The 20335-nt window shown below is 46.7% G+C and overlaps 1 protein-coding gene across 4 annotated transcripts in view; it reads left to right on the plus strand.

Moving 5' to 3' along the window:
* The window catches only part of muskelin (muskelin 1), a 58819-nt gene that overhangs the window by 13335 nt on the left and 25149 nt on the right, over positions 1-20335 (plus strand). Inside the window, exons 14-22 of one of the 4 annotated variants that reach the window (XM_089570855.1) lie at positions 94-214; positions 1384-1531; positions 1602-1710; positions 3412-3489; positions 4392-4556; positions 5032-5113; positions 6882-7054; positions 7410-7527; positions 11076-12171. In XM_089570855.1, the coding sequence (XP_089426981.1) occupies positions 94-214; positions 1384-1531; positions 1602-1710; positions 3412-3489; positions 4392-4556; positions 5032-5113; positions 6882-7003 (825 nt within the window). In that variant the 3' untranslated portion in view covers positions 7004-7054; positions 7410-7527; positions 11076-12171. Of the gene's footprint in view, positions 1-93; positions 215-1383; positions 1532-1601; positions 1711-3411; positions 3490-4391; positions 4557-5031; positions 5114-6881; positions 7055-7409; positions 7528-11075; positions 12172-20335 lie in introns of those variants that run through there. The other 3 variants (XM_089570854.1, XM_089570852.1, XM_089570853.1) reach the window with 3 other exon arrangements.

Raw genomic sequence — 20335 nt, forward strand, 5'->3', positions numbered from 1 at the left:
CATTAACGTCTGTCCTAGCAGCCTGGTGCATCTTGCAACATTTTTTTTTTTTTTATCTTGAAGAATGAGTGTCTTCACGTGCTGTGTTTTCAGAAGTCACGCCTGCTGTACATCTTTGCCGGCCAGCGCTCCAAGGAATACCTGACAGACTTCTTCACGTACAATGTGGACACGGACCAGATGAACATTCTTTGCGATGGCCAGAAGGTCGAGGGTAATGTTTTTATTCTCATCGCTGCAATTTCAGAATAGCTGCTGTTCAAAGTGTTAAAATTAGGTTTTGTACCCGCATGAACCCTTGTGCTGAAGGAGTCATTCAGATGTTATGCGAGGTGCTCGATAGCTGCTGAAACAGGCTGTAATTAGCAGAGAGGAGGAAAAGCAAGGCTGTGTGCAAAATGTACTGTTGAATGTAGTTTGGAGTTTGAAGCTGTGACTCTGCAAAATATTACTGGGTGGTGTCGGGAACCATTCCTTGTACAGTAGTGTAAGGGATCGGTAGTGTACGCAGGGTCATCGGAACGCGGCTGGGGGCGCTCAAAGTGAAGCGTCTCCTTTCTTGGAACGCGGCCGCTCGCGAACGCGCCGGGAACTACGGGTGTCCCCTCGCCCCGCATTACCGATTCGCGCACGTGCTGGCACGAATGTGTATTTGTGTTTGTTTTTATTTTTATTTTGTGGTAGAGAGGGTGGTTTACCTTGTAGAAGCCGGAGGGCTGGCCATGCCCTTGAAGAGCCAATCATGTTAAGAGGGCAACATGATTGGAAGCTACCAAATGTGGGCCGGGCCTTTAGGGCTTTAAAACCGGGCCCCGGAGCTGGAAGCGGGGTTCTGTGTTAAGGTGAGATGCTATGCATCTTCGGCTATGCCGAGTAGGGGCCTCCCCTAGTGTTAGCCAGTTCCGCCTTTTGGTTGTTTTGTATCTTTTTGCCGTTGAATTTGTCTCGAGTGCCTAAACTTGTATATGATGTAAATATCTGTATATAAATCTTCAAGCATTCACTTGATCCCTGCATGTCACCGCATCGCAAGACCGTCTCTGACGGGGCACCCCTGGTGCGAAGATCAAGCTTCGGTCTTCAAGTGAACAAACCGTCTCTGGCGGGGCGCCTCTGGTGCAAGGAAGGAAGATAGAGAACCTGTGAACTTTACTAGTAGCTTTGACCTCCGGCGCTTGAATACGAAGGGTGTCTGGAAAGAAATTAAGCTTTTGTATTTTTTAAGGAAAGAATGTACTAAAGATTGCTTTATATTGGCAGTAGGACTTCAAACAGGTTGCAAATTCAGGGAACGGGTAGCTTGAGGGTCTGCTTGGCTAATTTCAACATGGCAGCTACAAGTTGTGCTTTTGTTTTTTGCGTTTTTTTCTTCCGCTTCCACAGTGCCAGCGGCTGGGTTCACGCAGCGGGCAACCATCGACCCGGAGCTGAATGAAATCCACGTCCTGTCGGGTTCAAACAAGGATAAGGAGAAGCGGGAGGACAATGTCAAGAACTCCTTCTGGATCTATGACATCAACCAGAACAAATGGTACAACCACAGTTGGCCCACTAGTGGTCGAGCGTGTGTTGTGCGTAACCAGGGACCCTTGGCATTGCAGGTCGTGCATCTACCACAGCGACTATGGGCAGCAGGCAACCTCGAAGCAGAGTGTGCAGGAGCCCTGTCCTAGATTTGCCCATCAGCTTGTCTATGATCATGTCAAAAAGGTTCGTGCTGTTCTTTATTTCCGTCATCCCCTTTTGGTTGTAAGCATACGTTCCCTCTGCTTGTCACTGGATGCAGTTTTTGTCTTTGACTGGAAACATTTTTGCTGTTGTCCTGTGCCTGTTTATTTCTTACGGCTTTCATCTTGACCATCAGCAAGGTATTGCATGTAATGGTGCTTGGTGGATAAGTCCCTTCTCTCTTCCTCACATATTAGCAGAAGATTGAAATAACACAGACCTGAATCTGGTTTACCATTCCGCCTGTCCTTATATCTGTTCTTTCACTCATCGTTCCCTTTTTTTCCTCCGAAACATGGTACACATCACAGTCGCTGACTGATTTTTTTGGACTTGGTGGAACGCAAAAATTGGTCCAAATAATCGGTGTAAGGCCTGTTATGCTGCTGGCAGGTACTTCCCAAGTTAGTGTTCCCATGCCAGTGGTCTGTAGAGTTCAGGATGTTCATTGAGCACTGCTTTGGGACGCTAGCATCGTGTTGGCTGGTTGTCGAGTATTGCTTTGGGATGGAAGCACAAAGGAGCTTCCCTCATTGTTTTTCCCATGCTCCTTTTTTTTTTCTGCAGGGAGATTGGTAAGGGTTACTAGAACTGTAGATGCTAGTGAGCAGAACACGATTGAACAGCGCACAAGCAACGTGCCCAAACTGCCATGTTAGCGAGCTAGTGGGCATGCATCCTGCTAGATCTGCATAGAGGTACTAGTGGAAAGGCCAGTGACATCACCACTACCTATGTCATTGCGTGATACGTCCTACGGGCCGGTCATGCACGCTCTCACCGCCCATTGCATGCTGCGCAAGTTGAAAACGGAGTCTGCTTCCTAGGGCAGTGGTAGTCGTTAAGACAGAGAGGGAACTTGCAAGAAAAAGCAAGCATCTCCAGCTCGCTGTCCTGAACACCTTCCTCCCACGGGTAGAGGCATCATCAGTGCTGTGGCAGGCGCTTGTGTGTCCCATTATTAACGCAATCTCAAGCTTTGTAGGCCAATTTAATAGGACCAAAGAGCATGTCATTAACTTGAGTGGCAATAATGAGGGAGAAATTTCCAAGCCTAACCAGGCCAATCCATCTCCTTGAATCTATCTGAACACCAGATGGTGCCTTCCACAACAGCGAAGAGGGTTGGATGTGGCAGCGATATTCACTCTCTTATCTGTTTGGTCTGGAAATCAAACTTTTGGACTCCGCAGAGTCTTGCTGGCGTATGTTTTAGTTCAGAAAGACTAATTTTTATACTTCACAGAGTCTAGGGTAGTAGTAAGTGTGTGCACTTCCTGTGAGATGCGTGACAGCTCCTCAAATGTGAAGTCTGATATATCATACAGATCCAGATTATCGGAGCTTGGAGAAATGGTCGGCTACTGTAGTTCCTGCCTTTCTTGTACAGTTTTATTTTTCTTCTGGAACGTGCCGAAATACTCTTTGACTGTCAGACTTACTGCTTTTAGCTTCTGCACTTTTACGCCTCTCTTTCCTGTCACATGTCTTCCTCTGGGGTGCACTTGCTCCTGACGTCGTGCGTAAATATTTCTTGGTGCATGTGCGACTGGGTTCAATGTATTCTTGTCCTCTTCTTTTGTGGAAAAGGGTTTGGAAGGCACTGTTTTATGCACCTCTTCTTTTTTTTGTGCTACTTTTGAAAACATTTGTGTTGTTCTCTCCTCCACTTGCTTGGTGCAGGTCCACTATCTCTTCGGCGGAAATCCGGGTCGGCCCAACTCTCCAAAAGTTAGGCTAGACGACTTCTGGTCACTCCAGGTGAATGGCAAGGCTTGTCTAAGCACTAGATAGACTGCTGAGCTACGTACTACAAGAGCACAATCTTCCATTAGTGTGCCAATGCCAGCAGATAGCCTGTTGTTTATAATTCGTAATCGTTGGCATAGAAGGTACATTTTATTTATGGTGTTCATTGTACCCCGAGGCTCGAATTATAGAATGTTGTGGGTGTGGATTGCATTAAAACTGTGCTGAATAGAAATCACTTTTGGCAGGAACAACATTAGTATTTACGAGTTCCGTCTACTGTACTCATACTTATTTTCCGATGAAAAGTTTAAGAGCCTCATAAAATTCCTTTCGCATTTGCAGAAACAGAAAAGTGATTGTCGCACCCGTGGATCTGAGACATGGCTGATACCACGCAGACGTACAAATTATATGCTACAGTCGCTCACGCACAACTTGCTGTGCTTGCTTAACAAATTACTGTCTGCAAATTCTGACTTAAGTGCACGTAATAGAAAACAGACACGTGAAATTTTTTTCTCATCCCAGTTTTTGTGCAGCTAATCGTATTCAATGTATTTTCATTGCCTTTATGTTTTTCGTACTGTATACTTTCTTGTGCTGTGTTTTTGGAATGTGTTTCGATGAGCCAATTTATGTGAAAGTGTTCAGAATTTTGTGTTGGCTATATGCTGCTGCCTTGTACGGGCATCAGGCACCCTCAAGCTGCCAATGGCAGCTTTTTTGCCTCATGACCCCCAACGAGTCGTTGGAAATAAAGTTTTGAGTTTGAATTTGTATGCTAGCCCCACAGTTCACCATTTGAAAGTTCGCGCATATTGTTTGTACGGCACATCTGAATCTCTCAGTGATGCAGGCTTTTCCTTCTTTTTTTTTTTTTTTGAGAGGCCATGTTTTTGCCGTCTTTGCAGCTCTGTCGGCCTTCCAAGGAGCAGCTGCTCAGGCGATGCAGGCAGCTGGTGCGTCAGCACCACTTTCGGGAGATCACCTTCGAAGACCCCCTGGCAGCTCTGCGGTACCTCCAGACAGAGCTGGCAGACACGGTCGACCACTCCAATGTCGAAGAGGAGAGACAGGTGAGCATATTTGAAATCACCCCCTCCCCCAATCAGGAAGGAAGCAAGACTGCATTTTGTACATGCAGATTGATGGAGCACCCCGGTCTTTGCACGTGTTAGCACACCAAACAGTCCGTAGTGCATATGAACTCTCTTTTTTTGCATGCATGTTTGGAAGGTAAGACATATGGGGTTCCACGGCACATCTTGACAGCTGACAAAAAAATGACCAAATTCGATAACAGTGACTGGCTATATGTGAAAGAGTCTGCTGTAAGCAATTACAGCATTGCCAATCTCATAATAAAGTGGGTAAACTAAATATGGGGGCTGAGGTGGGCATGGATTTAGGTGATTAGGGAACCAGAAAAAGCGCCCCAAGGAGCTCGAGGATTTTTGTTAAAACCAATTTATGAACCCCTGCTTGAGAGAATAATTAGGTGTGCATTGTCTTCTGAGCTGTTGTGTGTTCAGTGTGTGTTGCTTCCTGCAGTTCCAGCTGCAAGCGTCTAGTCTCTTCAAGCACCCAGACACTGATCGTGATGACGCCATGACAACAGCGGCACCCTTGGGAGGTACGACTGGCTTCCTTAGTTCATAAGAGTTGGATTTGCCTGTGCACCCGGAAGTTTTTCTTTAACACTTGTGGTTCTTAACTTTGACAGAAGGGAAACCACTTTGATTTCACCCACATTTGTGCTTTGTTCTTTTGTCCCATTTCCAAATATAAAGTATGTTGCACTTCTCTTAGTCACCACCTAGTGCTCTGGCTCTGTTTCATTTTTTGCTATGTGCTAGCAAAGTTAGGCTGCTGGCTGGTTATGGTTCTTATCATGAATTCAGACTTCCTTAATTCAAGCAGCTGGTCTGTTCAAACTTAAACTGAGGTCCTGTCAGGATGAAGTGTATTCAGAAGTAGCCATTCGATTTGAATTCTTCAAACAAATTTTCTGTCCTCTTCGAGTTTGAATTAGTAAAAGCTCGTTAATTCGACACTGACGGGACCGCGAAAAATTGTCGAATTATCCGAATGTCGAAATATCGAATGAACAGCAGAAAACAATGTTTGCCGCAACAGGACATACCTCTATTTGGCAAAGAAATCTGTTATCGTCGTCTGCTTTTTCGAGCGAATTTGAGCGAGTACGATAGCTCTAACAGCTGCCAGGTGCTCCGCGGCACACGCACCGTCAGGGATTTATTCACAGAAGTCCTCCCGCACGGACAAGGCTTCTGCGGCTTCTTTCACCGTGTGCTTCGGCATTTGGGGCAACTGCTCACAGTCGTCACCTTCTGACAAATCGTCGTTGGAAGCGCCTGTCGCTTCGATTATTTCATCCTTGGTCAGCTGACACACAAAGGCGAGGCGCGCTACCCACTCGAAAGCAGCGCAGTAAACATGCTGGCAAAGCACGCAATTACCAAAAAAGGTGCCGCTTTACGGCTAAATAACCGTGATCGTAGCAGCATGAACATGCGGAAATGACGACACACTCCAAAACGAGACTTGCTGTCGATAGGGTTAAGCGGACGACACCAACACGACAGCTACGACACAACATAGCACAAAGAAAGACGCCGCCTGCTTCGGCCGCTGCTAACCTTGCTTGCCTCGCCCTCTCACGCTGCTGATGACGATGACCATACGGATGGCCTATCAGCCGTACAGTAGCACCACTCGTGGTAGTGTTTTTTTTTTCTTTTTGCTCTCGGCACACCGGTTTGGCGGGCTGCGGAGTGAAGTTGAATTAACCGACGCACGGCAAAATTTGTTCGAATTAACGAGAGTTTCGCCCCATAGACTCCTATGTATAATTGTAGGGACCTCGCGTGCACGTCGAATTATCCGATTTTCCGAATTAATGGGGGTCGAATTAATGAGCTTTCACTGTATTGAGGTGAAGTGAGGGCAGACTAGATGTGGCCATTGTGCAAAGCATTGGGAGAATTTTCCTGTTTAAAAAGGCATTGTGCTGTGCCGCTGTTGATGTTCTTTCATTTCTCCAAAGAAACCAAAAAGTTGGGGAGTTGCATTTTTTTTTTTTTCAGCACTTATTCTTAAAGGCACAAGAATTTTGTGCTTTGAATTTGCTGAAAGGCCTTGTGTTGCTTTGGGGGAGGAGGGGGTGGGGGTGTTGCACAGGACCTGTATTATTTTGTCCCTGACTGTAAGCTGTTCTCGCTGTTATTTGGGTGGGCCTTTGCTTTCTGCGTTTAGCACTGAAATCTCTGCTAGTAGTTCAGTGCCCCAGGCTCTTTCTTACATTCAAGTGGACACATTAGAGGAGTGCATACTTTGTCATACAGCAGTTGTTGGTGAGTGATTCCTTCCTGTTCTTGTAGACGTGGGCGACCCAGACTACAAGTTCCAGCTACGAACCAGTCTCTTTGACACCATAGTGGAGTTCTTTCCCGAGTCCATGACACAACCAAAAGGAAACCTCGTTGACCTGGTGCTCCTATGAGGCCCTTGGCGGAAAGCCATCGGCTCTCGGTGAATATGTCACACAGCCACGGTATGTTTTCACTCAGTTTCACCCCCAGTGCATGCCCGTGCAGGCTTGTTTCTATGAAGTGGTAGCCTTGGGCATATTAGGAGCTTATAGATGATATTGCTGCAGTGGACGTAGTCAGGCTGATGATGATGATGATTGTCGCAGTTTATTAAAAAGAATCTTTTTGAGGCTGTTAGTGTAATAGGTTCATAATGAAATCATCGTGCGGAGGAGGCAGGTCACTGTGTGCATGGCTGTAATCTTGATCACTTTCGACAACATTGAACCAATACGGCGAATAATTGACGCTTTTAGAATTGCGCTTTGCATAGGACAGCGGCAAAATTTCTTATCAGAGAATTTTTGCATATTTCAGTTTATTACAGTTGACAACATTTGCGAGACCTGAACTAGTGCTGAGCAATGAACATTTTCATTGTTTAACCATTCCTCCTCCCAACAGAAGTACCATGCCCTGGAAAGGAAGTTCTCAGGTAACACTGAGTTTCTAATCTGTGCAGTTTGACAACAAATTATGCGGTTAACGAAGATCATTAGATGCAGAATCGAATCAAAAATAGAAACTCTCAGTAGCCTGCACAGTTTGTAGACACATGCGAGCCAATGCCTGCGGTGAGAATAAATCAGGTGGTTTGATCAAACATTTTGCACCAACAACATATACTGCGCCATCTGCCAGCTGGTTGTCTCGCAGTGAGAGCCAAAACAACGCCTTACAGCAAGGTGCTAGCTGACAAGCAGCTGTCAGGACTAGAAGTCCATAAGGGTGGCAGTGGTGGAAAGGTCACGTGACCAAATATGGCAGTGCCCGTGCTGTCGCATTGTAAAGTGTCTACAGAGTCAGCTGACAATTGCTTGACTTGTGCGTGTAATGTTCAGATTCAAGTGGAAACATTGGGTTTACCACTCGTTGGAACCAAAGTAAAGGGTCAGTGATGTAAGTGACACCGTGCAAATACTATAGGTTCAGGTTTATGGGAGTTTGACGCCCCAAAGCAGCTCAGGCTACGAGGGACGCCTTAGTGAGGGCTCCAGAAATTTCGACCATCTTTTTTTAACGTCCACTGACATTGCGCAGGACACGGGCCTGCAAATAGAAGTGTGGACCTAGGCAGTGAGGCGTTTCAGGCAGCACCACAGTGTTCCATTCAGCCAGTTTGCACAAGACAAAACCAGGTTTTTGATTAAAATGCCTGCACATAGTTCAAGATTCTTTTGCCTCATTAGCACCTTCAGCTCAGCATAACCACTTGCACGTGATAAAAAAAAAATGCTGCACAAATAAAATTCCCAGAGCCTAGGGAAGTTTCTAAGTCTTTTCATCAATAATCAGGTTGTTTGGATCAGTGTTGTGTTTGGAAGCTTGACTGTATATTAGTCTTGGACCACAAGAGCCGCGCTTTCAGCATAACAAACAACTCGGTGGCCTGTGATGTTACTAGCGCCTTGTACTATCGCGCTCAATATGAGTTGCAACGCGCGGTCATCGACCGGGGCTCGTTCCGTGGTGTGCCTCCTCCAAACAGTCGCTCGGAATTCTGGGAGAAACTTTTTCCTGAGCGGGGGTGCTGTTGTTTCCTGGAACAGCAGTTTCTCCCAGAATTCCGAGCGACTGTTTGGAGGAGGCACACCACGGAACGAGCCCCGGTCGATGACCGCGCGTTGCAACTCATATTGAGCGCAATAGTACATTTCAAAATCACAATTGCACACTGATTACACTCAAACACTCTCCCACAGGGAAATTAATTGCTGCTATTTTTCTTCGTTTCATCTTTATTTAGTTGCTGTTGTCCATTGAAAGGAGTATAGAGACCAAATTTCTAAGTTCTCTCTTTTCTTTTTTTTTAAGTATAATGTCATCCAGGGTCTGAGGGAATTACTACCTGATTTGCCTTAGGTAGTTACTGTAGCATTGTTTTTCTGTTGGATTTTCGATTTCTGCGTGATGTAGCGTGAAAAAGCAGTAATAAAATGGCCATAGGTCATGTGCACGTGCAGCAAATGGTAAAGCAGTGGGAAGGCATCCCCGTTTTGTCAGTACTTTTGACACATGAACTGCCCCTTGACATCGCAGCACACGAAACCAAATCTCTAGAAGAAAAACAGCTGTGAGGAATTATTCAAGATTGGAGGCGAGGATCGCAGGCGACCTCTCTTATATTTGTCAGCCTGATTTTTTTTCCTACACAGAATATTATATCCATGCTTGCATAATGCAGTCATTATGGTCATGTCAAAGTTTGCAGAGTGAAAAAAAAAAAAGGAAAGTGAATAAAAATATAGGAACACCACTGCATGAAGAATTTGTCAAAGGACATAATGCAACAAACTTGAAAATTCATGAAGCCATAGCCATGCTAAGTTTTCTACAAACAGGGCAGTCTGGTCAAAAAACACTTTTGAGACTGAAGTTGCGCAATCAGTTCATGGTGATCAAATTGCCCCAGACCAGTAATGTTTAGTGCCCTTGGCTGTAGGGGCCTTCTTATATCCCTTGGTTATAGTTGTCATGTTTATCATGTATAACTTTTGTTTGTTCAGCCTTGCGTGCCTTTCTTTTTTTCTCTGGCAGTCGCTTGTTGCTGAACGTAAGTACTAGGTAGTGCGAACTCGAGCTTGATCTCCAACCCCGAGCAAAGTTAATCGCGAATGCGGGAATCTCCGTTCTAAGCCATTTCCAAAGGCAAAAAAGCGGTTACAAGTGTCCCTGAGTAGTGCAGCACCGGCCAGGCAAGTGTTTGTTATCCTAATAAGCCGGCGGTACATCCCAGGCTGTCATGAAAACAGTACTTTGCCAGCGTCAAAACTGCACCGCAGTGTCATTGCTGTATACTCATGGACAATGGACAACTTTTAATGACCGGTCAGGAAAGGAAAGAAGACGGTCCCTTGTCACATGCCGCGGGGAGTAGGCTTCTCGACACTAGCTGAGCCCACTAGCCCCATTAGTTGAGCCTCTATGGCTCAACTAATTTTGGCTACGTCATGCCAAAATACATGTGTTTTCGAAAAGCATGCAGGCGAGCGAGTCCTCCAGTGCACGCAACTAGTTGGAATAGCCAAATTGTGTCAAGCCACAACAGCAAGGGTGATCACGTTTTCGAATTTCTAAAAACTGATGTGGCTGTTACTAATGGCTGGCTACAGATCTCTAACTGCAGTCAGGTGCCTATCGGTAATAGTTCAAAAGTTAACTATTAGAATTTAGTGAATCACTTTACGAGTTAACGTTATTCGCCTGTTTTTTTATGTCTGCCAGTCCTAGTATTACTATGCCACAAAAAGCTTCTCTTTAGCTCAAAAACCCTATTTTTTTTAAAGTTAGTGATCGGCTTCCCTGAAACACCTGGTAGGTGCCATAACTGATGTTTTCTAGAATCCGATTATTATTATTTTTTTTTTAGATCTTTGCAATTTTATCCCCGTATTCCCCTTTCAAGCATTATCTGGCAGCAGCAACGTGCCTATGTTCACTGCAGGGCCGTTGCCTATCCCACTGGTCGAGATTCAATTACTGTTGTCCTGAACCAACTGTAGCCACCCTATCCCACAAGTTTCGTAATCTCATCCTCCCGCTTGACTCTGTACAACCTTTACTTTGTTCACCTGCTCTTTGAAGTCATTCTGTTAGCCTGACTTACCATTGGTTATCTGCCCTCCACATTCCGTGCCCTGGCCATGACCGTGTCCTCTTCTTTATTTCAGCTATAATATCATTTACTTCTCTTTGTTCAATAACCCACTGTGCTCGCTTTCTTTCTCTTAACATCGCCCTTATCATTTTCCTTTCCATGGCTTGGACATGCCTTTTCTTTTTTCTGTTGCTCATGAGGCCCCGTGTACTGTTATCAGCAAAAAAAATAAAGAAAGACACAACCTCTGAAGGTGTCTGCACACCTCCAACTACTCATATTCTTGCAACCACTATAGTTCACTGGAGTTTTTCGTTACTTTTGCATCAATATGTGGTGTTACGGGTAACGTGCTCAAGTGAAACTAAAAATGTGCTGCTTTCCAGGTGAGAAACGCCGAGTTGTGGTGCTGAGGCGACGGGCAACAGAGCCGTGGTGTCCGAATGCTAGTCCCCGTGTTTCCGCCCGTTTCACAAGTGATGTCGGAGGAGGAGGCCCCATCCTTCAAAAGGCGCTGCCTCTGCTTCCAGCCGCAGTGCCTCCCGCGGACTGTTCTTCAGGCAGGGTGCATGTGTCGAAGTGCGGCCGCTCTCTCTCTCTCACTTCTCTCTCTCGTATTTTAATTAGTAGCGTTTTGCTTTTGTTTCGCGTTCACAGTTTCTTAGGATTCCAAAGACTGTTCTCGCATTGTGTAGGAAAGAAGTATTTTATTCTATTTTTCGCTTTCGAATGATGTGCCCCGGAACCGTTGTAGCCGCGCGGAGCGGGTTTGAAAAACGGTGCTGTACGATTAGTACGTAGTGTTGATTCGGAAGCGTGATAAGCTTTGGTTAGCAAGGAAGTGTTGACAGTGTTTAAGTCTGTGCATCTATGCAGCCACACTTGTCGTGGCTGAAGTCATTAGCAGGTGTACATATGCCACAGCCATCAGTGAAATGAACTTAACGGAGTTCCTTTCTTCTTGTATAAATTTAACAGTCGGTAAAGATCGCAAGCCTACACATTTGAAAGAGCACTCGTCTTGATATGCACATTGGAGAGGTGTGTAGTATTCTAGGAAGAAAAGTGGTTTAGGTTAGGTCTGCGTCAAAAAATGCTAAGGTTTTTATTGGGCAGCCAAGGAGAGCGAGAAGTGTACATGTAAAAGTGCCCGAGCTTTAATATAACACGTTTTGCTCGTACTTAAGCAGTTGTTTTCAGAAGGAAAAATCTAACCCGCGAAGTACAACTGGGTAAGTGGTTGTCGTGACCGTTGAGGTCACTGTTGCGGGCTGGCCCGAGCAATGTGTGAACATCGCTGGATTCGAAAATGGCAGCAAGCGCTCATTTCTGGTGTATGAAACATCAGGGAGTGCTGACTTGTTAGCACATGTTGTTCACTGCATCTGCTTCATGCTCCACCTGTCACAATGTTGCCCATTTGTGGCACTTGAAGGCACAGGTTGTTTTTCTGAGCCAAAATAAAGTCACTATATACTTGCTGCTCTGGCTTTTGCCTTTTGCCTCTGCGCTTTGTTGCAACAACTTACAGCAAAAGATTTAAAGAAGACGTATTGCAAGAATGGTGAAACTTAAAAGCAGAGGCTGGTCTTCAAAAGAAATTGTTAATGTCACAGCTGCAACTATGTAATTTGCAGTGAGCATGTGCTTTTGTGTGCTAATTCCAAATATGCCATTTAAATTCATCTGAAACTAGTGCTTGTGCACTTATGTAATATGTTGTAACCTTTTGCCAAGAGCTTTTAAGAAATCTTGCTCCAGGGAACTTGCTAAACTGCATACCATTTGTTGGTCTTGATATAAAGAAATGCCATAAGAGTAAGATTATCGTCCTGCCTATCGTAAAGTTAGGGGATTTTGAAGTTGACACTTCAGAAATGGGAAGAAAAGTTCGTTTTTCCATTTCTGGAGTGGCTACCTCAAAACCCTGTAACTTAAATGATAGGCAGGATGACAATTTTACCCTTATGGAATTTATGTCAAGACAAATCATGGATTTCATGGCATGGATTTCAGCAAGTTCCCTGCAGCTAATTTGGTAAAAAGCTCTTGCCAGAATACTTGCATAACTAATTACATACATGCACAAGAACTTGTTTTGCATGAAATTAAATGATATATTTAGAATCAGCACACCAAAATACATTTTTCCTGAAGATTTCAGAATTGTGACTTCATGAAGAAATTTTTTTCTAAGACCAGCTTCTCCCTTTAACGCTGTTGTTAAAGGCTGCCCTCAAGCAAATTAAAAGAATTTGGACATTTTGGAGACGGTATTCGAACCTGTTAATTTACAGTCGCTTCACTTTGTTTCAATTTGGTGCTTGGAACATTCAGCTTTTTCATTTCCTTGCTCTGAAAAATAAAAAAGTGTTATAATAGCACAGTTTCTAATGACAAATTCCAGTTGGTGATTTGGAGCAATTTTTCTTGCTCTGTGAAACCGAAGAGCGTGTTTCAGTGGGCGATTTGGATTCAAATCCTGAATTCCGACTTGGACCACGACATTACAGTCCCTAGATTCTCATCTTGCTCCTAAGTGGCAAAATGCTAGAGGTTCATGTGCTGTGCGTTGTCGGGGAGTGTTAAAGAACCCCAGGTGGTCGAAATTTACAGCGCCCTTCACTACGGCGTCCCTCATAGCCTGAGTCGCTTTGGGCCCCCCCCCCCCCCCCCCCCCTGCATCCATAAACAACTCACCATCACTCCAAAGCAAGGATCCCAAGCGTCACACCAGTAGGCACAAAGCTCAAGCTCAGGCCCTGCATAAAGACTATTCTGCATGCCCAGAGACAGTGCATGTCGATGTCACCGAATGCTCAAACCGGCTAGCTCATGCACTGGCAGTTGTAAACAACCGAGGAAAAAAACCCCTAGCGGCTGCAGCATGCCACCGCAGAAGTCTGGTCCCATGGGGAAGCTGAGGAAGCCGCTATAGCACTCGCAATGGCCTCAACCAAGGCTGAGTATATTCTCAGTGATTCTAAAGTGATGGGCAGGGTCTACCCCTCTCGATCAAACGTATAGGTCCTGCGAACCACCAGGTTCAAATTATCTGGGTTCCTGCGCACTCGTCCAGTCGTGGTAACAAGGCAGCCACAACTTCACTCGAGGTTTAGTCAAATGGACTGTGATCTGACTTTGCCAGCGGTCGGCTTGGGAGTGTAATGTTTCTTACCGTGACATTACTATTCATTATCATAATGATAGACCTATTTATCTAGCACTGGACGAAGTCCTCACAAACCTCAGCAAGTCGCATGGCGATAGCTCCAAACTAACTTTACCATGGCCCTGCGTCTACACCCTGGTCTACCAAAGAGAGTATACCCCCGAGTGTAAAAAATGTAAGAACCCTAAAGCCGCATTAGCACACATACTGCAAGAATGTCCAAAGGGCGAACCTCCTGAGGGCTTGCAGCTATCGATTCTGAACAGTGGGAGGCCGTGTTGCTCAGCTCCGTCCTGGAGGTCCAACTCCGGCTGGTGAATAGAGCCATGGAGATCGCAGAGTGCTAAGGGCTCAAGGCCACCTTATGGAGTTAGACACCCCGTCATCTAAGTGCAACCAAACCTTTTGGTCAACGAAATAAAAGTTTTCATCTCTGTTGGTAACGCAGTCACATTTTTAACTCAAGACGCGACCCCGATGCACCAACACTACACCGACGCCGTCAACCAGCGGTCCTGTCAGCAGACTTCCAACGACGACACCATGACCGACAGCTGAATGTCTTCGCACTGTAGGAGTTCTGGCCAGTGATGTCAAACCAGGGTGGAGCAGTGTCGTACGACAAGCTTCATCTTCATACTTCGACACTCGCCGGCAATAGGCATTTCCTGAACCCTTATGTTTTATTCGAATGGTGTAGTCCTGTTAGCAGTGACCTAAAAGCGACGAAATTCTACGTAGAAGTACGCGCTTGCTGTTAGCGGGATCGCCGGTGCTATGCGAGGTCGACAGGTTGACTACCAAGAGTTGCTAAGATGTGGTCGAGAGCACTCGATCATTGGCGTTGCTTGCGGAAAGCAAATTAGGCAAAAGTAGACCATTTTGTTTAGTGCAAGTGATCGCCAAGTATATCTTGGGCTAGAATAACGGAAAATGAAAGCCTGGATATATCGGAGGGTGAAAATACACTGACCGAGAACAGCCGGAGCGGTTGCGGTAAGTGCACGGGCTCTCGAAGCATTTCCCAGCGCGGCCATCATACCATCGGCACTTCTTGTAGCGTTGTCGCACAGCGAAAGTAAGCCTTCTGTTGTTGCAAACACCTATAAATACAAGCGCAGTGCCACTTGCATATTTTATCAAGCAAATAACATGCAATGGCTTTTCATAAGCAGCTGCGTAAACAGTCGTGCAATCGTGCCATCGCCCACACCACCACATGTTCGGGTTCTCTAGGTAGATATTTAATCTTGCAGCAAGCTGTTTTTAAATTTCCTACAGCTAGTGCACGAGCTGTTTGCGAAACAGTGAAAAAAAAAAAATGTAGATGCCAGCACCTACAATATGTACGAAAGCCGTAGCAGCCGCGGCTGTGCGAGTTTCCTTGCCGCGTCAGGTCTTAGCTAAGCGTTCTCGCGAATGCTTAGCAGCGACGACGTACAAATCCGCAACGCCGTAAAAATCGTTTCACGACGCGCCGCTAGGGTATTGCGCATGCGCAAGGGCGGTTATTGGGCGAGATTTTCTGCGTGTGCGACTTTTACTGCCGGAGAGAGTCCGCTGGTGCTGTCCGCTGGTTCAATTGGCACGGGGTATGCGAGAGCGGCTCCGTAGCTACAACACGCCGCCCGGTCATGCGCCAAAGCAAGGCCCAGGTTTGGGTCCAACGCATGCGCACTGGCGACCGACTGTTCTCCTTTCCCCAGCAGCGATAACATCCGGACGCGACTGCAATATCTTGCTGCTGCGCCTGCTTTAAGCAACCTGGAGGAAAAAGCGAAGCAGACTTTTGTACCACAATGCGAAAATGCTTTGTTGTCGCTTATAGCCGTGTATAATTGTTCGCTTGGATATTATTTTTGAAAATTCTGCTTTTTCCATCTCTGAGTAGCATGTGCGTATGCTTCTGTCCTTACTGCGTGAGCAAGCTGACCGAACAAAACTTGGGTAGGGCCTAGTTGGTACATGATGTTGTGAAGGTAAAGGATGCGCAATCAAATGACGAACCACGAAGAAAGACACAGGGACACACACAAGCGCACTAACAACTGTTTATTTCTTCCTTGAAACGCTTACTTATACATCTGGCCACGCATGCTCAAAAGCAATCTCTAACCACATAGTCATGCCAACGGCTGTTAACGCAGACGCGAACGCAAAAAGTTGATTTCGGCAACGTACAGAGCCACGGACGTGTCACTGATACAATCTACCGCGTTTTCCTTTATGTGGAAAGCTTCCAAAGCCAGCCGCGCTTGTTCATTTTTACTTTTTCCCAGTATCACGGTCTCGTCAAGTCGCGGTGCGCAATTGCGGCAAGAACTAAGATGGGACACAAGGTGTGCCCCTTTGTCTGTGTTGTTCCTGACTTTATTCGCATGTTCCCTGAGTCGCTCGTTTATGCACCGCCCTGTCTGCCCGATGTAGGTCTTACCACATGAAAGAGGGAAGGAGTATACCACCCCTGTGGCGCAAGGGATGTAGGTAGACCCGTGCCTGATTAGGCATCCACTCCTTCTATCACCGCACGTGCGGGCGCACAGCTTCGCCAGTTTATTCGGCGCAGAAAACGCCAGCGGAACACCATGCCTGCCTGCAACTCTCTTGAGGTGATGAGACACCTTATGCAGATATGGCACCACCACAGGCCTGAACGCTTCGCGTTCACTCGTCCCTCTCATACTTGGCGTACCGGTCTTCATCTTTCGTATCAGGGCCTCGGCAACCGCCGTCAAGAGCGACATAGGGAAACCTGCTGCCGAAAGCCGGCGGACCTGATTGTCAAAACTTGCCTGCAATTGATGCTCACACGACTTTTTGAGAGCCGAATCCATGCAATGGGTAGCAATGCCTCTTTTCACAATCTTGGAATGCTCTGATTTGTACGGCAAAAGTTCCTTTTTTGCACGAGGTTGGTAAGACCAACATACATGCCGCACGCAAAACTCTAGTTTTAGGTCCAGGAACTGCAGAACACTCCTGTGGGGTAACTCATGTGTAAAACCAAGACCTTGTCCGTGTTGCTTAAAAACTTCTAAAACTTCATCAATCGCATCCTGGCTGGAATAGTCACGCGCTAAAAACACTAAAAAATCGTCAACGTACCTAAACACTTTTAAAACCTTTCCCTTGCTAAAAACATCGTCTAAAGACTTGTCAATACTCGATAAAAAAATTTCACAGAGAACTGGAGCAACGCAGGACCCGATACAAATGCCTTTGCGTTGCAAAAAAGGCTGGTCATTAAAAACAATAAAAGTGACCTTAAGATAATATTCTAAAAGATTTAAAAAGTTCCCCACAGAAAGTCCCGTAGCGTTTTGGAAACTGAGCTCACCATTTTCCTCAATGCATGATTTCACCGCATACAAAAGCTCACGCTGTGGCACTGAATAGAACAAATCTTCTACATCTACTGAAAAAGCATACCGGACATTTGTATTACTTTCCAAAAACCGCACTACATCTACCGAACTCTTAGTCCTGAACGGATCGTTAACCTTTAGCAATTTTAGTCTCTTCTGCAAGAATAAGCTAACATTGTGCTGCCAACAACCGGTTCTGAAAGGTATTTCCGGCTTGTGCGTCTTTGCTGTGAAGAAAACCGATAAGCACTGACCTCTACTTTTATCTATATCCCGAGCGAGCGTCGTTAGTTCAAGTTTTTTGCAGAATTCTATAAACTTAGTTTTTACTTTTACTGCACTTTTTCGGACTGGGACAAAGTTTTTTGACACTGCCTGCAGCGCTTTTTCATCAAAAATGCCCTTTTCAACAACAACAAAGCCACCTGTCTTATCGCCCTGCAATAGACGCAAATTGTTTGCTTTCAAGAAGGACAACGCCTGCCTCACGTCATTGTCCACAAGGCGAGACGGCCTTTTCGGTGCAGACTTTTCCAAGCACTCCACTCCTTCAAGCAGGCAACGTTCGCGGTCTTCTTGCTTCGCCTTAGCGGCCACACACCTGTTGAGAGCGACCCATTCATGGGCAGGGAGGGAAGTAGGCGCACTGAATTTTGGGCCTTTTTCCAGCAGAAGGGCTACATTATCAGGTAGGCTGATATTACCAAGGACCTTGACATTGTTTCTTTCACTGGAACTTGTCTTTGCGCTAGCCCGGCGCTGTTCTTTCAAAATGCACATCCACCTAGCTTCCGTAAGTTGCGCGGCAAGGCGTGTGAAAGCACGAAACTTCCGAATAGCAAGCCATTCGGGGTCAACTGAAAGGCACACAGACCACAGCCAGTCTTGGTAAAGACGGACTTGCCGCCAAAGCTCCGAGCGAAGGAGTTTGCACAGTCTCTTGACATGACCCCACGAAGGCGAAACAGGACCGAAGAAGGCACTCACATCTGCAGGGACGAGTCCTTTACGGATGGAGAACCCGTACAGTCTTGCTCGGCACGTAGCATGGATGGTGTGGCTTAGTAAAGCGTTGATGAAGGTAGAAGAAGGGGAGGACACACAAAAAGATGGACCCACTGAACTAGAAAGGAACTTCAACAAAACTTGGGTAGGGCCTAGTTGGTACATGATGTTGTGAAGGTAAAGGATGCGCAATCAAATGACGAACCACGAAGAAAGACACAGGGACACACACAAGCGCACTAACAACTGTTTATTTCTTCCTTGAAACGCTTACTTATACATCTGGCCACGCATGCTCAAAAGCAATCTCTAACCACAATAGTCATGCCAACGGCTGTTAACGCAGACGCGAACGCAAAAAGTTGATTTCGGCAACGTACAGAGCCACGGACGTGTCACTGATACAATCTACCGCGTTTTCCTTTATGTGGAAAGCTTCCAAAGCCAGCCGCGCTTGTTCATTTTTACTTTTTCCCAGTATCACGGTCTCGTCAAGTCGCGGTGCGCAATTGCGGCAAGAACTAAGATGGGACACAAGGTGTGCCCCTTTGTCTGTGTTGTTCCTGACTTTATTCGCATGTTCCCTGAGTCGCTCGTTTATGCACCGCCCTGTCTGCCCGATGTAGGTCTTACCACATGAAAGAGGGAAGGAGTATACCACCCCTGTGGCGCAAGGGATGTAGGTAGACCCGTGCCTGATTAGGCATCCACTCCTTCTATCACCGCACGTGCGGGCGCACAGCTTCGCCAGTTTATTCGGCGCAGAAAACGCCAGCTAAAGCGTTGATGAAGGTAGAAGAAGGGGAGGACACACAAAAAGATGGACCCACTGAACTAGAAAGGAACTTCAACAAAACTTGGGTAGGGCCTAGTTGGTACATGATGTTGTGAAGGTAAAGGATGCGCAATCAAATGACGAACCACGAAGAAAGACACAGGGACACACACAAGCGCACTAACAACTGTTTATTTCTTCCTTGAAACGCTTACTTATACATCTGGCCACGCATGCTCAAAAGCAATCTCTAACCACAATAGTCATGCCAACGGCTGTTAACGCAGACGCGAACGCAAAAAGTTGATTTCGGCAACGTACAGAGCCACGGACGTGTCACTGATACAATCTACCGCGTTTTCCTTTATGTGGAAAGCTTCCAAAGCCAGCCGCGCTTGTTCATTTTTACTTTTTCCCAGTATCACGGTCTCGTCAAGTCGCGGTGCGCAATTGCGGCAAGAACTAAGATGGGATACTGGGAAAAAGTAAAAATGAACAAGCGCGGCTGGCTTTGGAAGCTTTCCACATAAAGGAAAACGCGGTAGATTGTATCAGTGACACGTCCGTGGCTCTGTACGTTGCCGAAATCAACTTTTTGCGTTCGCGTCTGCGTTAACAGCCGTTGGCATGACTATTGTGGTTAGAGATTGCTTTTGAGCATGCGTGGCCAGATGTATAAGTAAGCGTTTCAAGGAAGAAATAAACAGTTGTTAGTGCGCTTGTGTGTGTCCCTGTGTCTTTCTTCGTGGTTCGTCATTTGATTGCGCATCCTTTACCTTCACAACAAGCTGACCGAGGCGAGGAAGTCCCATTACCAGAAAAGCCGGCAACGCGCGCTGACAAATTCCTATTACGAACACACTAGCGGCAAAGCGCGCGGCATGCCGCTGGCGGCGCCACCCCCGCCGCGAAAGGGACGGCCACACTCGGCGGCAGAGTCGCCGCCGCGCAAAGCTCCCTTCGTGAGCCAAACCGGTCGAGGTCCGCGATTCTGCAGGAGCGCGCGCGACACCGCCGCCGCCGCTGGCATGTAACTTTAGTAGGAGCCAAGAGGTGGCGACACAGACGCTTCCTACGTCACAAAGCCGGGCGCCCCTCATTGGTCTCCCCGCTCCGCGGCACGCGGCAAGCCGCCGAAAATGGCCCCTCGACCCGTTCGCTGCGCGGCAGATAAACCCGCCGCCGCGGCAGGTTTCGCGGCAAGCGGCTTGCCGCCGGCGGCATGCCGCGCGCATCTTGCCGCCAGTGTGTCCACGCTCCTGCGCGGCGATCGCGAGGCGCCCCGCATCCGACTCTCTCCCCGGATCAAGCGTTGAGCGAAACGCATGG

The sequence above is a fragment of the Amblyomma mixtum genome, chromosome 2 (genome assembly GCF_055824585.1).
Source record: "Amblyomma mixtum isolate Tamu chromosome 2, ASM5582458v1, whole genome shotgun sequence".
NCBI lineage: Eukaryota > Metazoa > Arthropoda > Arachnida > Ixodida > Ixodidae > Amblyomma > Amblyomma mixtum.